We start from the raw sequence: 22052 nt of genomic DNA on the forward strand, positions 1-22052 counted from the left end.
AATGCATTTTCCCACCAACATGGTTTTAAATGACTCAATTCAGTTCCTTGTACCTGTGTGGCTAGCTCTGTTTAACTGTGTAGGTTTACATTAGAGTGTTCAAATCAATTCTGTTGTTAGGAACCCTCAAGATTTTTGCAGTTAAGCTCTAGGGGTACGTAGGTCTAGCCTGGCACTCCAGGTGGGCTTTCCTGCCTTGTTACAGGAAGAGCAAGGCGCCCAGCCTGCTTTCCTTCACTCTTTGAACCTGCCACAACTTGCTGTACTCCTTAGAACTTTTCCCTAGTCTCCCAAGGTTGGTTAGACAGTGGGACTGATCTCTCCATTCTGACTTCCGTGTTGTCTCCAGTTATAGTACTCATAGGCTCTTTATGTTTGATGGGGTTTATTCCAAATTTTCGGGAGAGAATCAGCAAAAGTAGCAAATATGAGGTGATTATAAAGGGTCTAGTAACTGCAAGTGGGGGGAGGGGCAGAGGGAGAGAGAATATCTCAAGCAGACTCCATGCTGAGGGTGAAGCTGGACACAGGGCTCAATCTCATGACCCTGAGATCATGACCTGAGCTGAAATCAAGAGTCGTAGGCTTAACGAACTACACCACCCAGGCAGGTGCCTCTCAGTAGTCATTCTTATATGCTGTTGGCATAAGCTTCTTTGAAAGCAGTGTGTAGTATGTATTGAGAGACTTAAAAATACTTAGTTTTTGTCATAAAATCTGTATTAAAAAAATTCTAACTAAATTAGAAATGGAAAGATGTTTATTGAAGTATTTTTTGTCTGTGCTTCTAATTTTCTCTGATATATTTGGAAACAATATTAGAAATGGTTACTTATAACACATATGTGAGAATATTATATATCTAATGATGCTATGTTATGGAGAATCTTTAAATAATTTTGGAAAATAGTTTTATAAGGAGACTTACATGAAGAGATGGCAGGTGAGTTGGACCTTGAAGAACAGATGGGCATATAATTGCAGGTTGGACATTTCGTTGTGGGGAGACAACGTGAGCAAAGACACAAAGGTGGAAATGAGTTTATTATCCAGAAGGTAATGATTAATCTGGCTGGAAAGGGGGGGTTCATTTTGGAGGAGTAGGAGAAAATGTTATTTACCCGGTATGTGTTAGATACTTGCTAGGTATGGAACATACACAGATGACTAAAAGAGGAGAATAATGGGAATTCCCAGAGGAAGAGCATATAAAAGCGACAATTTCATGAAAAATTTGACAAAACTTAATGACCAGATAAAAGAAAATCAGAGGTAACGAAAGTTTTGAGTTTGTGTGATGCTAGTGACAGAAATGGAAAAGTTGGAAAAGGAGACCCTGGTGTGACAAGATGCTCAGTGTAGTTCCCACAGTTGGTTTAGGACATGCACACAGCAGAGCTTTATTCATCCTGTACGCCTTATTCTAACTTTGGGTTTCCTTTTTCTGTAGAACCGAATGGTGTGCCTCATGTAGGTCTAGCTATGCCAGTTTCTAACTGACCAATGTGAAATGTGCCAGAAAGCACTTTCTAGGAAATTATAAAAATAATTTAAGTAGTACAAATATTTCAAGGTCTATGACATTTAGTTTGTTTGTTTATTTATTTATTTATTTATTTATGTACTGGAAATAATACTTGTGTTTGATTCTGTTCACCTTATTTAATACCTTTGTGCATCACGCTGTAACATGTTGGGCATGGGGCCATAACCTGAAGGTAACAGTAAATCTCATTCTAAAGTGTATTATAGGTAAATCTCTTTCTTTGGCAGATGGGAGATTCTTTGGTCAGAGAGACCGACGAAGGTGAATGCTTCCCAGGCTCGCCAATTTAAACCTTGTATTAAGCAGATAAATTTTCCCACAAACCTCATACGGCTGGAAGTAAATAGTTCTCTTCTGGATTATTACACTGAATTAGATGCAGTCGTGTTACATGGTACGAAGGACAAGCCAGTGCTTTCTCTCAAGACTTCACTTATTGACATGAATGATCTAGAAGATGATGACTATGAAGAAAAGGATGGTTGTGGAATGGACAGTCTTAACAAAAAGTTTAGTAGTACTGCCCTCAGGGAAGGGCCAAATAATGGATATTTTGATAAACTGCCTTATGAGGTAAGACAAAGATAATCAGTAGCAGTATTGGACATAACACTATAATTTTTAAATGTTTAGGTATTAATGTTTATTTTGCTAGCTATCGGAGAAATAGAAGCATTGGTAAAGTGTACATAATCTCATGTATTATGTGTAGTTAACCTTTGAACAACATGGGTTTGAACTGTGTGGGTCCACTTATACATAGATTTTTTTTTTTTTACAGTGTAATACTGTAAATGCATTTTCCTTAGGATTTTCTTAACATTTTCTCTTCTCTAGCTTATGTCATAGTACATAGTACATATAATATACAAAATGTGATACTCGACTGTTTATGTTAGCTGTAAGGCTTAAGTCAACAGTAGGCTCTTAATAGTTGACTTTTTGGGGAGTCAGAAGTTATACATGGATTTTCAACTGTGGAGGGGGATGATGCCCTTAACCCTTGCTGTTGTTCAAGGGTTGACTGTATTTCGATTCTGAAAAAACAAGACAAAATTATGTTAAGTAATCTTACCACTCTTGTCTTGCATTAGAGTATTAGTAAGACTGTGAGAGGGATGCTTATCTACTTGATAAGCCCATAGTTTCTCCAAGTGTCCTTTATGCTTCTCTACTAACTCTCTTTTATATTCTGCTGACTAGTTATAATTTTTGGTCTAGGCAGGTGGAGGGTGTCTTTGCCTAAAGCCTTGTTTTTAGTGTGTCTCTCCAGGGGCATTTCTGCAGTGTAGCAGTTTAGCATCCCTGACTCCCAGGCATCAGGTGCCAAAAGCACACCACCAGGCATTTTTGCCCCTTGCTGACCACTGCTATGTGTGGTTAAAAATAATATAACCAAATCTTTTCAAGAAAAATTTATAAACAAATTTCAGCCAATTTAGACTATCCCCTTCCAACTTGGTAGGTATTTCAGGTTTCATTGTAATAACACAAGTAACTTAACTTGCAGAGAACAGTAAGATGGCCTCTTGAAGGCCTAACGGTCACCACAATGCCCGTACAACATTTTGCAGTTAAAATGCTGTCATACATCCTGTGAAGTAGCTCAAGTTGGCACATAAAGATGAAGTTAAGGATCCAACGTAATTTAGTCAGTAAGCCATGGGACCAGGGTCCCACCCAGGCCATCTAGGTCAGGTCTTGTGTTATAGAAAGAAAGCTTCACAGGTTGGATGAGACCTTCTGGCTCTTGGTTGGGAGGACTGAGGAAAGTCGAAGGAAGAATTGAGTTGGGGAAAGAGGAGGATATGATCCTGACAGGGTTGTTCCCCAGGCTTCAAGGAGTATCTGTCCTCTCGACAGTGGGAGCAGTTCATCAGGAGGAAACGAAATCACTTCTTTGATTCTTACCCATTTCCTAAAACTACAAAATAGAGATTTAAATTCAGCAAATATATTTTGAACAGTTTTTGAATTTTATCCAGACCTGAGAAAAGGCTGACACACAGCATTCAGATGACTAACTGGGGAACTTCCGGCAGAAGGAAGAGAATGTACAGAGGTGAGAGGAAGTGAAACCCTGTGACCTGTTTGGGAACTCCGGTCTTTCAGGGTGACTGGGAGAGGATTGGATAGCAGAGGCTGTAGGAGATGAAGCTGGATGGAGGCTCAGAACAGCCTCGGTGCCTAACTCTACAGCACCCCGTTCGTGGAGATGACAGTGATTGGGACATCATGGCATTGGCAATGCACAGCCTGCATCTGAAAGGGCTTGTGGGTTTACTGAGAGATTTGCGTTTTATCCCTTCAGCCTGTGTTCCTCAGGGTGCTGTATTTCTTCAGTACCCAGCAAAATTAATCGGGGCGAAGTCCTAGATACTTGAGACTTTATATAAATACCTTGTGGTAAAAAATTAGAGATGATATACCTGTAATAGTTTCACACTCACTTTCTTGTATTCTCTTGTATTCTTCATAATGCTTTTTTGAGTGGGAGAGAAAGGTGTGGAATAGCTAACATTCCAGGAACGTCCCATAATATGCAGGCATTTTTGCACATGCGTTGTCCCACAATTAGAATAATTGCCCAGGTTTTTGGCCTTCATGTAAATTTTGTCTTTCATATGTGTCATGGTATTAAAAAGACTGTGGACCTTTTCTGTAGTCAGTGGGGAAATACTGAAGGTTTTATTTAATTTATTTAAAAAATGAGAATAAGAAAATGAGATTTCTGTCTTGGATTATTCTGCTGGCAAATGAAGAGTAGACCAAGAGGAGGTCAGGGTGGGAGTCAGGGACACCGGTTAGGAAATTACTGCTGTAATTGAGGCAAGAAATGATGAAGCCTGGATACTGGAAGATTTGGAAAGGAGATGAGTAAGAGAAATATTCTCAGAGCTCAGAGGGTAGAAATTGAAAGTAATAAGTAAATGTTCATCTCTAGATGAAGCAGACCATCAGAGAGACTTTCAGGTTTCTGGTCGAAATGACTAGGTGGATGGACATGCCATTAATCATAAGACAGTGGGTGAAGGTAGGAAGGACATACTGACTTTGAGGTGCCTGTGATTCACCAAAGCATCTCAATGAGGACAGTAGGCAGTTAGTATTTCAGTTTGAAATGCAGGAGGAAGGTCTGAGTTTATATTTGAGTGAGTCTACTTGAAAGAGGCAAGGGGCACCATGGTAGATAAAATTAACTGGGGAAAGTCTGTCGAGTATGAATCAAGGGCCAAGAGCAGAATTCTGGGAATACTAACATCTAGGAGTCCCATAGAGGAAGACCCGTCAGAAAAGGCACTCGAGATGAAGATGAGAGTCTTAAAAGCAAAGCAATAGGCATAGAAAACATAAAAAAGGACATAGCCACACTGCTGCAGAGAGCTAAATTACAAGTACCCACAGGTTTTGGTTGCTGGGAGATCTTTGATAATCCTTTACATTTATCAGTTTAGTGGAGCCATGAACATAGGTGAAGAATGAGAAAACCTTGCCATATTTGGTTAAGGCATGAAGGAGGGTGAGAGAAGCAGAGACAAAAACTGTTTACTTTGAGTGTAAGCAGAAAAGTATTTCTGTGAATGTATTCTTTTTATGGGCTGTAACATGGAGAAGACTGTCCACCAATAATGAATACTACTTTGTCATCTTGCGTAACATTTCGCCCCTTTGTGTGGCACTCAAAAAAGGCATATCAAAATGGGGGAGAGTATGAATTATAGGAATTATCTGTTCTAACTTCTAAAAGGAGAAAAGACAAGTGAATGGTGGAGGGAGCAGCAGAGTAGGAAGATTTCTATCTGTGATGCAGGCTGGGAGAGATTTCAGCATGTTTCTATGCTGAAGGAAAGCAGAGAGAGAAGGCTTCCAGTACAGGTAAGGGGTTTGATCAGTACCACAGAGGCATGGGGAAGAAACCGGGAGACAGAATCTGTAGTCTGAGGACGTTACGTAGCCCTGACGAAAGCCGAGCACCATGCAGAGAGAGCACCATGCAGAGAGAGAGAACACTGAATGATCTCTCAGTGACTAAAAAAGAGAAACTTAAAAAAAAAAAAGTTACCCAAATTATCTTAAGATAATCCAAATTATTTAAAGTGGAAAAAAAAAACCCATATATAAATGTGTCAAATGACAGTGTTTTCATAGTTGAAGATAATTGTATTATGAGTAGAGTGGGTTTTGAGGGCAGATAGATCAATTCTGTTTGGGGAGTCCTCCCCACCATCACATCCTACATTCGCTGTAGTATCAAATGGTACTTCATGCTAGGATACCCCCATATAAAAACACGTTGTAATAGATACTAAATATGTAATGATTAATGGGTATTGTCTTGTAGGCCTGAAACGTGTCATCTCTTATTTAATCAAAATCCAAAAGTGCTTTTTCACATGTCAATGTCATGGTCTCTGACTTTTTGCTATTCTTTTTCTATTTTGATATTTGCTTAAAATGTAATATTAAGTATCATAGAATGTTTTCACACAAAATACACATCTTTTAACACTAGTGTCTTTTGTTTGGAATGATGCCAGAAATTGCCGGGTGTTATTTAAATTACAAATCATCTGGAAAAAGTGAATTATTGATCCTCTGATACAGGGATATATTTAATTTTTAATGCCTTCTTGCACTAACTGCTTAAAAATTCTCCTGATATGACTTAATATTGTAGTTAAAACAACAGATTTTTAATTAATTCTACAAATATTTTTTTTTTTTAAGATTTTATTTATTTATTTGACGGAGAGAGACACAGTGAAAGAGGGAACACAAGCAGGGGGAGTGGGAGAAGGAGAAGCAGGCTTCCTGCTGAGCAGGGAGCCCGATGTGGGGCTCGATCCCAGGACCCTGGGATCATGACCTGAGCCGAAGGCAGACGCTTAACGACTGAGCCACCCAGGCGCCCCTCATTCTACAAATATTTAAGATCCTACTGTTGCCAAGCCCAGATGGCTCTCATAGGTTCTTTCAAACGTTTAAGAAACAGATAAATCCTATATTATTTAAACTCTTCCCATGGCGTAAAGAAAAAGGAAAGCTTTCGATGTTTTTATGAAGCCAGGGTAACATTGTAGCACATAAAGACTACCGACCAATTTTACTTCTGCAAACAAATACAGTAGAGTAAATAGAATTATTTTAAAAGATAATACAACAAAATCATTCAGGACGCATTCCTGGAATTCAAGGGTGTTTTGCTATTAGAAATTGTTTTTGGTATTAGAGAATTATTATACCATAGTACTAGGTCAAAAGGAGAAAAATCCTATCCCATCTTAGTGGATACATAAAATTGGTTAACAAATGACAGCTGGATAGATACCCAAATTTGTTATCCATCGCCGTTAAAAAAAAATATACATACCTTGTTAAGCTTCTTGATAGTAATTGTTTACTACCAAATATTATTAGCCAAAAGCTAACATCACATTTAGTTATCAAACACTAGAAATTCTTTCTCCAATGTGGTAGCCACTAGCCACATGTACTATTGAGCACTTGAAATATGGCTAATCTGAATTAAAATGTGTTGAAAGTATAAAATACAGGATTTCAAAGACTTCATACAAAAAAAAAGAATAAAATATCTCAGTAGTTTTATGTTGATTGCAAGTAGAAATGATCATTTTTAATATAGTATTAAATAAACTATATTAAAATTAATATCACTGTTCTTTTGCCTTTATTTTTAACTTTATTAAGGAATAATTGAAAAATATAATTGTATATATTTAAAGTGTACAACATGATGATTTCTTTTTTTTTTTCCTAAAGATTGTATTTATTTATTAGAGAGAGAGAGATCACAAGTAGGCAGACAGGCAGGCAGAGGGAGAGGGAGAAGCAGGCTCCCCGCTCAGCAGGGAGCCCGATGCGGGGCTTGATCACAGGACGCTGGGATCATGACCTGAGCCGAAGGCAGACACTTAACCGACTGAGCCACCCAGGCGCCCCTGATGATTTCATATACATATACATTGTAGAATGCTTTCCAAGATCGAGATAAGTGACACATACGTCACCTCGTATCGCTCTTTTTTTTTTTTTTTAATGTTTGTGTTGAAAATGCTTAAGATTTACTCTCAGTAACTTTCAGGTGTACAATACAGTATTATTAACTGCAGTCTTTTGACTTTTTAAAAAAATGTATTTACTTTAAAAATTACATATGTGCTACATTTGTGGCTCACATTTAAATTAAAGCCAGGAACAAGACAACAGTGTTACTTAACATTATTCTAGAAACACTAGCCAATGCTGGAAATATGAGAAGGAAAAGGCATAATTTTTGGAAAGGAGGCTATAAAATCATCATCATTTGCAGATGATATGATTATGTACTAGAATTCTTAGAATAGACAAACTATTAGGAACAAAGGTTGGCAGGTCACAAAGTTAATAGACAAAAATCAATAGCTTTAGGAACTCTAGGAACATGAAAGATCATTAAATGATAAATCGTACCATGCCCTTGCCTAAGAAGACACAATAAAGTCAAGGTGTCAGCTTTCCTTAATCTGTGTATTCAATGAAGTCCCAATTAAAATACAGAATTTTTTTTATTGTTTTTTAATTGGAAAGTTTACCTGAAAAAACATGAAAATACTCAGGAAAATTCTGGAAAAGAAGAGTAATGGAGGGAGCGCTAGTCCCACCAGATAATAAAGCATATTCTGAAGCTATGGGAATGATATTTGTGCATCAACAATGAAGATAGATTCTCATTTGCAGCCAAACAATCCAGTGCATTCCAGTGCATAAACTCTAAAAAAATTAGAACAAAACTCATTTGACTTAGAGGTCTATTGATATGAGAGAAATAATGGATAAATAAATGGAACAGAATAGAGTCCAGAAACAGACCAAAAGAACAGAAATATTGGCAACTCCCTTGGCAAAGGGTTACATTTCTGTAGTTAAAAAAAGAACAGCAATAAAAAACAACAGTGCCATACTGTTTTTGTTTTTTTTTTTAAGATTTTTTTTTTATTTATTTATTTGAGAGAGAGAGAATGAGAGACAGAGAGCATGAGAGGGAGGAGGGTCAGAGGGAGAAGCAGACTCCCTGCCGAGCAGGGAGCCCGATGCGGGACTCGATCCCGGGACTCCAGGATCATGACCTGAGCCGAAGGCAGTCGCTTAACCAACTGAGCCACCCAGGCGCCCCTTTGCCATACTGTTTTTGTTTTTGTTTCTTCTTTTTCTGGTTTCAGAATGATGAAATTTATTGCTAACAGTGCTGTCTAGGACATAAGTGAATGGGTACTTTAAAAAAAATTATTGGGGCACCTGGGTGGCTCAGTCAAACATCTGCCTTCGGCTCAGGTCGTGATCTCAGGGTCCTGGGATCGAGCCCCGCATCGGGCTCCCTGCTCAGCAGGGGGCCTGCTTCTCCCTTTCCTCCTCCCCCTGCTTGTCCTCTCTCTCTCTCTCTGTGTGTGTGTCAAATAAATAAAATCTTTTGAAAAAATTATTTGAGAGAGAGAAAGAGAGAGTATGTGTGAGGGGAAGGGCAGAGGGAAAGAATCTCAAGCAGACTCCCTTCTGAGCACGGAGCCTGATGCGGGGCTCGATCCTACAACCCATGAGATCATGACCTACGCCAAAACCAAGAGTGGGTCACCCAACCGACTGAGCCACCCAGGTGCCCCTGAATGGGTACTTTTTTACACTGTAGTAAATTGATGCAAACACTCTGAAAGGCAATTTTGTGCTTATGTCAAAACTTAAAAGCATGAAATTTACCCTAAGGTATGTTTGCAAAGTTTGCCAAGATATACATACATGCACACACACAACATTATTGCAGTATTAAAACAGGAATTATGTCAGTGAGAAATCAGTTGGACAATTGATGTGACAATGCCACATCTACAAAAAGGAATGGGGTGGATTTCTATGTGCAGATAAAGAGGTACCTATAAGATACATCATTAAATGAGAAAAGCAAGGTATAGAACAGTGTATATAGTATCATTCTTTTAGTGCAAATCCAAAATGGGCTTTTGTACATATTTATTGGAAGAGATCAGAAAAACGTAAGGGCTTACCAGTGGGGAGAGGGTTCGTTAGATTTGATGATAGAAACTTCTCATTTTCTACCTTTCTTCGGTGTTTGGGTTTTCTAATGTTTTACCCCGATTTTCTTTTGTTGTTTGTATAATATTTTACATGTCAGCAGTTTACATGTTATTGGGGTGATGGGATTTTAGAATAATTTTTAATTTCCTTATCGTTCCCTCTTTTTTATATCAGACACCTTTAATATTTTTTAAAGTCCAGTTCAGTCTTAAAAATAAAGAGCAAAAATACCCCAAGCCTTACTGAACACAATCTATGTATTAGTCAGCAATGCTCATATTTTATGTACCCTTTAAGCTTATTTTAAATATCACGTTGTTGTCACTATTTTGTAAGTTTTTGGCCTAAAACAGTGAAATTCTGTCCTGAAGTGAATATTGGGCTTACGTAGTCAAATAAATTGAAGAACATCATTTAAGGTTAAAGGGTATATTTGCAAAACAAAAAGTGTAGCTAGACAAATACGCTGCATTAAGCAAGAAACTCAATATTCTCTCTCATCTAAAGATTTTTACCATTTAGCAAATATTTGATCTTTTTTTTTTCTTTGTTTCTTGGTCCAGAACAGGCTATTTAGCAGTAGTTCTAGAAAAATTAGTTTAGAAGCCCCAAACTGCTCATAGTCAAGGAAAAAAAAAAATCTTGGACTAGTTCAAGGAAACTATTTTAATTAGAGATAAAAAAATCTTTTGGATTCCTCCTCTTTAATACTTTTTGTATATGTTTGCTACATCATCACTGCCAGTAGGCCCTTGTTTTCTCTTTCCTCTGGGAATTCTGTAGCAGCTCCGTGGCTGGTTTCCCTCCCTGCCTCCCTGCCTCCCTGCCTCCCTGCCTCCCTGCCTCCCTGCCTCCCTGCCTTGAGGAGTACCCCCTGCCATGAGCTTTCCAAATGCAAATCTGACCATGTCATTCTGCAGTGTGAAGCCCTTCAAGACTCCTTATTGCTTTCGGAATAAATTCACGCTTCTCTGTGAGGCTCCTCATAACCCAGTCCTTAACCACTAACTAGTCTTTCACTTAGTTTGCCTTTCACCCTTTAAAGCTGAGCCTTCCTGGTATAAGTACACTCTCCCTTTGAGGTTAGGCCTGTATCTTCCAGAGCAGCCCCTGCTCCTGTCTTTCAAAGCTATTAAAACATGTCATTGTACTTACCAGTTCCCATTGGACTCTGCAAAACTCTGAAAATGGCAACTCTTCATCTCTCACCATGTTTGAGGTATAGTAGATGTTCAGTAAATGTTGAGTCTATGAGAAACTATTATTCAACAGATTACCAAAATAGATGTTTGTACTGTAAAAAAAAAATGAGTAGTCGACATGAGCCAAGTATACTTAAAACAATTTTGAAATGTAATATATATTGTCTTATGTAAGTATGGTTTCTTCTGATTTGGGTAATGCTGTGGAGTCTTGATGTTGTATGTGAAAATATTGTTACGAATTATGTGACACTATTCTTTATTAGACCGGACAATATACTTAAGTGATACTGTTTTTCAATCTGTTTGATGTAGCTCATTCAACTGATTCTGAATCATCTTACACTACCAGACCTGTGTAGATTAGCCCAGACTTGCAAACTACTGAACCAGCATTGCTGTGATCCTCTACAATACATCCACCTCAATCTGCAACCGTACTGGGCAAAACTAAATGACACCTCTCTGGAATTTCTGCAGCCTCGCTGCACCCTCGTTCAGTGGCTTAATTTATCTTGGACTGGCAATAGGGGCTTCATCTCTGTGGCGGGATTTAGCAGGTTAGTTCCAAGCCTTGCTGCGCTCATTTTACCAGCACACGGTACTTAAACTGTTGAGTCGTTTCCATAGGAAAAGTTTAAAAGTATCTACTGTATACTTTACAGAAATAAAAAAGAAACCCATTTTGTGTATCGTCACGTTCAGAATGCTTCTACTTATCAAAACGAGTGAGTGTCACCATCCTCTTCAGCTAAACTTCACAATAATATGACGCAAAATTCTGCCCTTTCCCTCCAATTTTGTAAATCCCAAGTAACTTTCAGCAGACCTCCTTTTTTTTTCTCATATTTTCAGCACAGATGATTAACACATTTTAAAAACTATTTCCAAATCAAAATCCACCTCTCTAATGTGATTTGTCAGAAATGGAAAACAATTTATTATAGAACATTTTTAATTAAATCTTAATTACACGTGCAATACATCACCCAAATTTAGAAGCTCATTTAAACTAATTATGTTGAAAATGCAGTTGCATGCTAAGTAGGCGACCACACTTGCAGACCTGCCCAGGTGTTTCTGCTCCTTTCTATTTAAGCATTTCGTTTTCTTACTATTAAATGTCACCTGTTAAACATTTGAAAGCTTGCACAAATGCATATTCATTTAGTAATGCCATATTAATTTTGCTTATGATACATACAGGTGTTTTTCTCTTAACCTTGATGAGGGTTATTCTCATTGTACGTTACAGTATAATCCCATCATTTCATTAAGTTAAATAATGAAGGAGTAGAAACTTTGGGGAAATTACCTGTTATTTTTGTTTAATGGATAATCTTATATTCGGTTTTTAGAAGTTAAAAATGAACAACAGCTTTCTCTTCACACATCTTCAGTGGATACATTCTTGAACAGTGGTTTATGAATTAGAAATTTGTATATTGAGCCTTGTTTTCCCTTGACTAGACTATAAAAATAAAGATGCAGTTCCAGAAATAAATATTTGATGCCATAAAATTCGGATGAAATAATAATTTTTGGTAGAATAACAGTGTGTTCAAAGTGCTAATATTGATAGTTTATGCAACAAAGTAAAAAATAAACACAAGCAGTAATGGCTTATAGCACATGTCGAAACCCTGGATACCCTGAGTTCCTTCCTTTCCCGCCAAAAATAGAGCCATGGAAAGGAGATCTTACATAAAACATTACGGTATTGTGGGTCAGAGAGTGTATATATATATATATATATATATAGCATGCTATGTGTACAAAATGTTTTCTGTTATGTAAATTTGCTTAGGAGATACCTAGGGTAAAAAAAATAGGCATTTCTTTTTTGGTAGTATGATTTTGGTGAATTTTTATGGAATCCACATTTTAAAAATTGCTGGACATTTGACAGCTATCCAATGAAACACAGCTGAATCCTTTCTACTTCCCCTTGCTCCCCCCACCCCCACCCTTCATTTGAAAATTTTCCTCCCTGCTAATAGGACCAAGAAGGACTGAAGCTAATGATGACTGTGGGTGTTTAGAGCATGCGCTGTGGCTCAAAAATCAAGACTAACTCATAGATAGAATGACTGGTGTCAGTAAGCATTATTTTACGTTATAAGGACCTTTTAGGTTATTTTAATTCCTCTAAGAGCTCTTTCTTCAATGTTTCCCACTACTCGGAATTTATTGTTTGTTTTCATCCTTAGTGTTTAAGAAATTATAGTGAGTGTTGACTGTGTAAAGAAATGTTTAACATAGTTCCTACGTCAGGCTATAGGAAGAATAAAGATATAAACATGTAAACATCCTTCCTATATTTTTATTAATAAAATAACAGGATGATAACTAATGAGTGTAGACTTTAAAGAAAACATTGGTAGTGAACAGCTGAAGTCCAGCTTCTTTGGCAAAACGTTGCATAAGACCATGATATAATGAGTAAAATGGAACAGTAGTATTAAATCACTGTTTTAAAACTCCCTTTGTTTCGCTCATTCTGGTGCATGAGCAGAGGCATAAGTTGTGAGAAGAAAGTTTAGTAATGCTACTTTTTAAATTTTAGAATCATAATGGATAAAGATCTTCTTTTGCAAGATTAAAGCTCCAGTCTACTTTCTCACCAGCAATTTCTCTTCCATTTTCAATTCAGCCATGTTAGTTGCTGTGGGGCTGTTTGGATAATCACAAAGGTACATACATAAATTTAAGTTTTCCATATTTTACGGTAGTATTTCAGCCAGTGAAACTATAAATCTTGATAGCATTCCTTTAAGCATAGTCCTTGTTCCCATGAAGGAAATAAAACATTTAAATACCAGGAAGAGAGAATTCTTTTTTGGGGTGGGAGATACTGGAGTCTTGCCTACTGATTGCTGTTGGCCTCCTTGACTTGACTGCCGAATTGATAGTCATTATGGCTTGTAGGCAGCATTCCCAGAATAAACAATACATATTTATGGCTTGATTATTAATGAATAATCTATGAATAAGTATGGTCTATTTATGCTCATTACTGTGAAGAAGACTTATTTATAATACTTTAAAGAAAAAAGTACATTTTTAAACTAGAGACCAGTGATAATGAGCTGCTGTTGAGCAAGTCTTTGGGAAAAGTTTGATACAGTTTATCTTTGTTGCCGAAAAACCTTTCCTCACAGGTTGGAACTGTTTAACTGGATTTCAAAGAACTTTTTAGGAATTTATATTATTCAAAAGAGTGGGAAAATAGGTTGAATTGGAATAACAAGAACTTAAAAGTTTTAATCAGTTATTAAAATCCTATTCTATCTCCAGATTTGTGATTTGCAACTTCAAGTACTGCTCATGCATATCATTACTCATTAGAACCACATCTTTTATAATTCCACTTTTCTTTTATAATAGAGTTCCCTAGTCTTTGATATTTCTTTGCCCCCCACCCCACCTGTTTGTGCTTTTAGGCTTAATCGTATCACTCTGATGCTCAAAAAGCCTTAGGTTTATTTTTCCACTACTATTTTTCTTCGGATAGTTGCCCAAATTAATCACCTTGATCTCCACCTCAGTTATGTAGAGATTTTTACCCCTGACTCCTCTAATTGTTTCATTCAGGAAACATTCTTGGATGCTTTTTAGATACAAGAATTTTATTAGGTGTTTTGACACAGAGCTACAATTTTATGGGATAAAGAGCTTATTGCTTATTTGTTTGTTTGTTTATTCAATTGCCTACCTATGCTTTATACAGTTACCTCTTTTAGAATGTCAGTTCCCAGAGATTTGAGGCAATTTTAAGACTTTCTTTCTCCTGCCAACAAGGAGTTTTGTTTTTAATGGCTTTATTTTGGATCAGATGTATTAAATAATGTTCCAAATTATAAGGGATTAAAGATTTATCTTAAATATGCTGTTTCATAAAACTCAGAGTCAGCTAATAAAATGTACCAGTAGGAATCAGAAGCCATAGACATTTATGTCTCATTCCCCCTTTCCCTTTTTCTTCCCCCTTACCTTTATACATCAGGCAAGTTCTGAGGATTGGTGCCTTTTATTTTGATGAGTAAACTCAGATTAAATAATTTATTCATATGATTTTATTATTTTAGGGTGCAAGTTACCATGTAGTAAATTACTTCTTATGTGCCTATATTACTCTGGACAAATTACTTCACCACATAAGGATAAGCCATTTCTTTCTTTTCCCATAACAAGAGACCTAGTTTAGGTCTTCTCATAATACCCTCAATATCAAGAAATACTTTATGAGAATTCATATCATGGAATGAAGAGGCTGTAGAAAATAAAGAAGCTGTAGTTCTCCTTTTAGGTGACCAGTATCACAATTGAGACAAATAAATAGATGACCAAGACAAAAACATGTATGTAATTACGCAGTAACATAAAACTTACATGAGGAGCATTAAGGAAAGAAACAAGAGTTGTGTTCGGCTAATTAATTGAGTCTGCTACTACGTCTGCCTTCTTGAACTGCAGAGATCATGAAGAAGTAGGTAGTACAGATCCTGTAAGTTTAGGAAGACACAGTATGGGGATATTAACTAAATAATCTGCTCAGAGTAAAAATATGCAATACAGAAAAAGAGAGGGAAAGTCCGAAAGGTACTGTAGGCATGATCATTATCTTTATTGTGCTTTCAAATTCTGTCATTCATTAAATCAATTTGGGAACTTTTCTAGTCTGTTAACAGTTAGCTTTCTGCTGATTGGCTTCTCTCTCAATTCTTTAGAGGAGAAAAGTTCAATAATGAGGTAAGGAGAAAAGAGATGTCAAAGTGTTGCAAGTATCAAATCAAAATAGAATAGTCTTTAGTTCTTTGAAACCCTACATCCGTTTCTAGGTTGCTAGCTTACAAGAATATGAAGAACTACCTATAACTACTATTTATACTCAAAGTTAGGTAAAATTGTTAATTTCATCATATTTCTTGGGAATAGTTTAACCCTGGTAAGGGAAAAATACCCTGAGCCCATAGAACTTAGTCTGTTCTGGAGTAGAGGAAACTTAAATTCTTCAAGTGAATTTTCTTAATTGGAAGATACATTCAGTAAACTCTCATCAGATGTTTTTTCCATGCCTGGCATTGTGCTAAGGATTGGGTATGCCAAAAATCTGTTTCGGTTGCCAAAGGATTTGAGGCAGCTTATAAATCTCAATATAAACAAATTAGTAGGGAAGGACATTGGAGTTAGGAGGGAAAAAAATGTAGTGGTTTAGGAATAGATGAGCCTGAGTTCAGTTCAGTGTAGAGAAGGTGTGTCATAATTTAGTATACATTGCCCACCTTTGAAATAGATCCAGAATCTGAATATTGAGCACCACATTCAGTGCTACCATCTGGATCCAGTGCACCATCTTCTCTTTCCTGAATATTTTAGTGGTGTCTTGACTGTCCCCCTATTTTTACTCCTCTCCCCCTTCAGTCTATTCTCTACACAGAAACCAGAGTGATCCTGCTAAGACACAAGGAGGTTGTGTCACTCTTATGCTCAAAACCCTCTGATGATTGAGAATGCCATCTCCCTCAAAACCGAAGTGTTTATGGGACACACACTATATGAACTGCCTCTTAACCTCTCTGACCTGCTCCTCATCTGTCCCTCACTTTGTACCTCCTGGATTAGTCTCTTTACATTTCCTCACTCTACGTGGTATCCTGCCCCAGAGCCGTTGTGCTTGCCCTTCCCTCAGCCTGGAATGTTCTTTCCCAGATACCTGCTTTGCTTACTGCCGTACTTCCTTTGGGTCTTGACTCATCTTCTCAGTGAGGCATCTCTGACCACCCTAACTACTCTTGATACTTCCTATTGCCCTTCCCTGCTTTTATTTCCTCCTCGACACTTTTCACTTTCTAATATACTATTTGTTTTACTCAGCTACTTGTTTATAGCCTACCTCTCCTACCAAAATATCAGTAAGCTCCATGAGAGCCAGGACTTTGTTTTGTCCACTGCTAACTCCCCAGGGCCTAGAGTAATGCCTGGATCATAATAGGAGCTCAATAAATATTTGTTGAATGAATAAGTGAACATGCTTGATGCAAACCGCAGTTTAGCTAATTCAATTTAGCAAAGGTAACAGTAGTGAGACAGGTTGGAAGAAATCTGGGAGAGGGAGTAGCTTGAGGAGTGTCAGGGAATTTTAAGGAAGGGGTGGGCAGTTGTGTGAAATGCCACAATAAGTCAAGTAATTCAAGCACTGAAAAGAAAGGGCATTGAGTTTGGCATTTAAAAGGAAAGGGCAAATTTAGGGAGAGCAAAACACATATTGCAGTGGATTAAGAATAAATGGGTGTTCAGGTATAAATAAGATATGTCGGCAATAGTTATTTTCAACATTTAAAATAAATTTGTAGCAATTGAATTTTTTATTGTTTGAATGTGAGTTGGCCAAGGTTCAACTTGTATTTTTATGTTTGTGGGGTGCTTTGACCTTTACCAACTGCTTTCACATATTGTTTGATGTTCAAAACCATGAGGCAGTGTGGTGAGTGTTGTTATGTAATTCTAGTCTGCCTTTTACAGCTGAGAAAGTGCTGAGACTTGGGTAAATGCCTTTTCCAAGGTCACATGCCAAGAAGTGGAACAGGGCAAAAAATTAACCTTTTGACTTAGAAGTCCAGTGTTACTTCTTTTATTTTCATAAGGGATTGATTTAGTTAATTTTCCTTTATATGTGTATTTGGAAGCTAATTAATCCATTCAGGAAAAAAGATGTGGAGTAAATAAACTAACAGTATGTTACTAATGTGGCACTGTGATAGGCAAGAAAATGTCAAGAGACCTAGACAGGGATAATTGTTACACTTAAGGGTTCAGTTTGCTTAGTTGATGAAGTTTCATGGATTCAAATATTCCTAGACTCACATTTACTTTTATATTATTTTCAGATGATGATTATAGACAGGACTGTCCTCCCCCATCTGTAATGCAACTACAATAAATATTGTTATTACCACTCTGATATAGAGTTTTATGTCCGCCATGTTGAATTACTTCTGTGTATTTATGTGAAGCTGCAATTGAATATCTTGTAATAATTTCAACATCAGTCTAGTAAATAGTAACAGTTTTAAGGAACATTACAATAGGACGGTTAAACCAGTTCAGACATTTCCTTAGTTGAGAGGAGGCTAGTCTGATTTATTTTGAGGTCATTTAATTAAAGCTTTCATCTTGTGTGCCATATTCAAAATAAATTATCCAGTACTGTATGTGTATTGTTTAGGGGGAAATACTTCTAAGAGTTATGTTATGTTTTTGGTTTTTTGGCTCTACCAATTCAGATGTGAATTTTAGATAGATAGGAGAAATACATTCTCTACTTTCTTAATTTTTCACTTCACGTTAGCTGACTTTTTATATGATATGAATACATCTTATCATATCAGGTTGAATTATTTTAGCCTAATCATGCCTATTTTGGTAAGTAGTAAATGAGAATTTAAGGGAAACAAGTTTTACATTTTCTGTAATAGAAATCCATTCTTCTGAAGGTATCTACCAAGAGTTGAGGTAATTCCAATGTACTTGCAAAAGTATCTTTTAGTTTTACAAAATTCACACAGAACATTGTTTTTACAGGTTTCTGAAGGTTTGTGGATCTGAATTAGTGCGCCTTGAATTATCTTGCAGCCACTTTCTTAATGAAACTTGCTTGGAGATTATTTCTGAGATGTGTCCAAATTTACAGGACTTAAATCTCTCATCCTGTGATAAACTACCACCTCAAGCTTTCAACCACATTGCCAAGTTATGTGGTCTTAGACGACTTGTTCTCTATAGAACAAAAGTAGAGGTAAGAATAATCATCATTTACATCTTTGCTAGTGTGATAGCCAGCTGAATATTTAGTTGCCTGTAATTGCTCATGATAATATGCTTTCTGATTTTTAAATAGATTTGATGCCCCTTGACTATTCTAAAATTAATAGAGCTGATTCAGTCGTTTCAAAATTATTTAGTCTATTGTATTGTTTGTATAATTATAGGAAAATGTTCTTCTTCTCTGTATTCTTAAAATTTTTGTAAGGTTGTTCATGTTTCCAGGTAAAAAAATAAGCAATGGGTTGAGGTGAGCTGAAATGCTGGCAGGGAATGAATTAGAGAAGGAGGTAGAGTGATAGTGTGCAGGATGGGGAGGAAGCAAAGTGGAATTTATCCAGGGCTAGACTTAGGAGTTAAAATTCTCAATACCATGGGGCGCCTGGGTGGCTCAGTTGGTTAAGCATCTGCCTTAGGCTCAGGTCATGATCCCAGTGTCCTGAAATCGAACCCTGAGCCAGGCTCCCTGCTCATCGGGGAGTCTGCTTCTTCCTCTCCCTGCTGTTGCGCTCTCTCTCTCTCCCCCTCTCAAATAAATAAATAAAATCTTAAAAAAATTTTTTCCATACCATAGTTTAGGAGTCTCATTAATGAAAAATGGAATCTTGTCATTTATATTGATCTACTTGCTTGTTTTCGCATAGTATCTCTAGGACTTCTTTCAAGATCACTACATATAGCATTTGACTCTTTTCATTAACTGTGTAGTATAGGTTATACCATAATCTATTCAACCATTCCCCAAGTGATCAACCTTCAGGTTTTTCCAGTTGTTTTCCTTTCACAAATTATCTAGCAATAACATTCTTTTGTGCAGAGTTTTGCATATACATGCTGTTATTGCTGTAGGATAGAGTCCTGTAGGTGGTATTGCTGGATCAAAGAGGATGTGCCTGGGCCCCTGTAGTAAACACCCACTTATTGTCATATACTCCCTTCCTCTACTCCAGTCATGTTGACCTTCTTTCTATTACTTGAACATTCTGACCTGGTCCCAGCTCACGGCTCTTGCTTTTCTGCCTGTCTAGAATACTCTTCCAGCTTATTACGTGGCTGCCCTTTTCTTAGCTCAGTGTTCAAGTATTTTTTTTCTTCAGAGATCACTTTTTGGGTATTGATAAAAAGGTAGCCCCCCCCTTCTGGTTTGTTTCTTTCATATCATCCAGTTTTATTTCCTTCTTAGCATCTGTATCACTCTGAAGTGATTTTGTTTTCTTCCTAGTATCTGTCTCCTTACACTGGGATATAACTGTCATGAAGGTAGGAGCCTTGTATATCTTTTTCATTGCCGTATTTCCAACATCTAGAATGGTACTTGGTAAGATTGGTCATTTGATAAATATTTATTAAGTGAATGAATAAGATAACCACATTACTTTTCCAGAATGGTATGCCAGATGCTTTCCCGCTGTAGTGAACCCTTGACTATCTTGAATTTTACCTTAAATACCAAGGTATTTTAACCTCTGGTATTTCAGTTTTCTCTTCTCTAAAATGGAGAGAATAAAAATACATATCTCAGGGTCATTGTGAGAATTAAATTACATGTAAAGTGCAAATTACATGTAAAGTGCCTAGAGGGTGCCTAGAACATAGTAAACTCTCAATAAATAAATGCTAGTGCTAATAGTATCATCGTGGCCGTTTTGTAGTATGTTTTACTCTACGATAGGGAAACCCTCATCTCCATTCTCTTTAAACATTTTTGTTAATCCTTGTATATTCTTCTTCTAGTTGTATCGTTCGGCAAGAATTTTATTAGAAGTACATTATATTTCATTTTGCTCTTTAATAAGGCTTCCTATTGTTCATGTAGGCCTTGTTTTACATCCAAGAGCATGTTATAGTTTTCTTCACTTAGGTCTTATATCCTGGTTAAAAGATTTATCTTTTGCATTTTATAGTCTCAGATACTGTTTCTTCTCTTTAATTTTGATTGATTATTGTTAGTTTAGAGTTTATTGTTTTTTGTATATATATCTTATATCTGCTCACCTTGCTGAATGCTCATAATTGTTCTAATAACTTTTTACTTATGTCTTTTGGATTTTCTCATGATACAATTATATAACCTCAAAATTAATACACTTTTTCTTTCTTTTTCAATATTTAAAGTGTTGTTTCATTAGATAGAACTTAATAAGTAATGTGGAATAATAGAATCATAACAGATACACCAGTCTTATTTTTAATATAGTGGGGATGTCTTATTGTTTCATTTCAAAAATATCTATACAACAAATATTTGACTACCTATTATGTGCCAGGCACTGTTTTAGGCACTGGAACTTTAGTGTCGAATTAAACAGACAGCTTCTAATGCAGCTTACTAATTTTATATGTTGTTTGATGTTGCTTTCTGCTAAGTAGTTTTTATCATTCTTGTTTGATTAAGAATATTTTATCAAAAATGTATATTATTTTTAAGCCTCCATTAATGCATTCATCTTTTTTCTTCTTTTACTTAACAATATAATGACTTATGTTGAATAGTCCTTGCATCCCTACATGTTTTTAATTTAATACAGAACTAGGTTAGTTTCCTAATATTTTGGAGCCGAATTGCCTGAATTTGAATTCTAGCTTTATCACTTACAAATTGTTACCTTGAGGAAGTTTCTTGACCCCCTGTGCTTCAGCTTTCCCTTCTATAAAATGGAGATAATAATAGTATGCATCACAAAGAGTTGTTGTGAGGCTTAAATGATTTAATATACATGCCGTGTCTATAACAGTGTCTATAATAAGTGAGATTGAGCTGTGGTTTTCCTTTTCATGCTATTTTATCAGGTTTGGGGCTAGGATTGTGACAGCATAGCAAAATGATTTGGGAAGCTCCTGTTTTTCTCTTTGATCTGGCATAACTTGAATAGATGGAAATTACCTGTTATAGAATTTACCTATAAAACCATCTGGGTATATAGCCTTTTTTATTGGTAGATCAGAGTATATACCTTTTTACAGACATGGTATTTTTTCTAATCTTTGGAAGCCTGAGTATATAAGAGCTTCTGTTTAATACAGTTATTTTCAATTTGGGGCAAAATGTTTAGCTAGAGTTTAACTGGTGACCTAGTATGGTAGAAAGGAGACTGATTCTAGTTCTGGCCCAGTGACAAGCTTAATGATCTAGGGTGAGTCACATAGTCTCTCAAATTCCCAGATTTCTTTGTAAAATGAAAGGGCTATTGTCCCTGAATGCCAGCTTAAAGATAATATTAGCCCATGTTTTCATTCATCTGTCGTGAAATGACTTACCATTTGTGAGTATAAAATCGTCAGCTATCTTTTCTTGGGTAGGTCTGTCCATTCTTAAATTATACCATATCTTATTTTTATTGGTATTTTTACTGTTTTATTGGTCTATGTACTATGAACTCTGAGATCCTTTG

The 22052-nt window shown here is 36.6% G+C and overlaps 1 protein-coding gene across 4 annotated transcripts in view; it reads left to right on the top strand.

The window, feature by feature from the left end:
* Positions 1-22052, top strand: part of FBXL4 (F-box and leucine rich repeat protein 4) — a 123054-nt gene that overhangs the window by 67053 nt on the left and 33949 nt on the right. For all 4 annotated transcript variants that reach the window (XM_078054963.1, XM_078054962.1, XM_078054961.1 and 1 more), the window contains 3 exons: positions 1774-2119; positions 11152-11396; positions 18421-18634. In XM_078054963.1, the coding sequence (XP_077911089.1) occupies positions 1774-2119; positions 11152-11396; positions 18421-18634 (805 nt within the window). The remainder of the gene's footprint in view (positions 1-1773; positions 2120-11151; positions 11397-18420; positions 18635-22052) is intronic.

This window comes from Halichoerus grypus, chromosome 9 (genome assembly GCF_964656455.1).
Source record: "Halichoerus grypus chromosome 9, mHalGry1.hap1.1, whole genome shotgun sequence".
Taxonomy (NCBI): Eukaryota; Metazoa; Chordata; class Mammalia; order Carnivora; family Phocidae; genus Halichoerus; species Halichoerus grypus.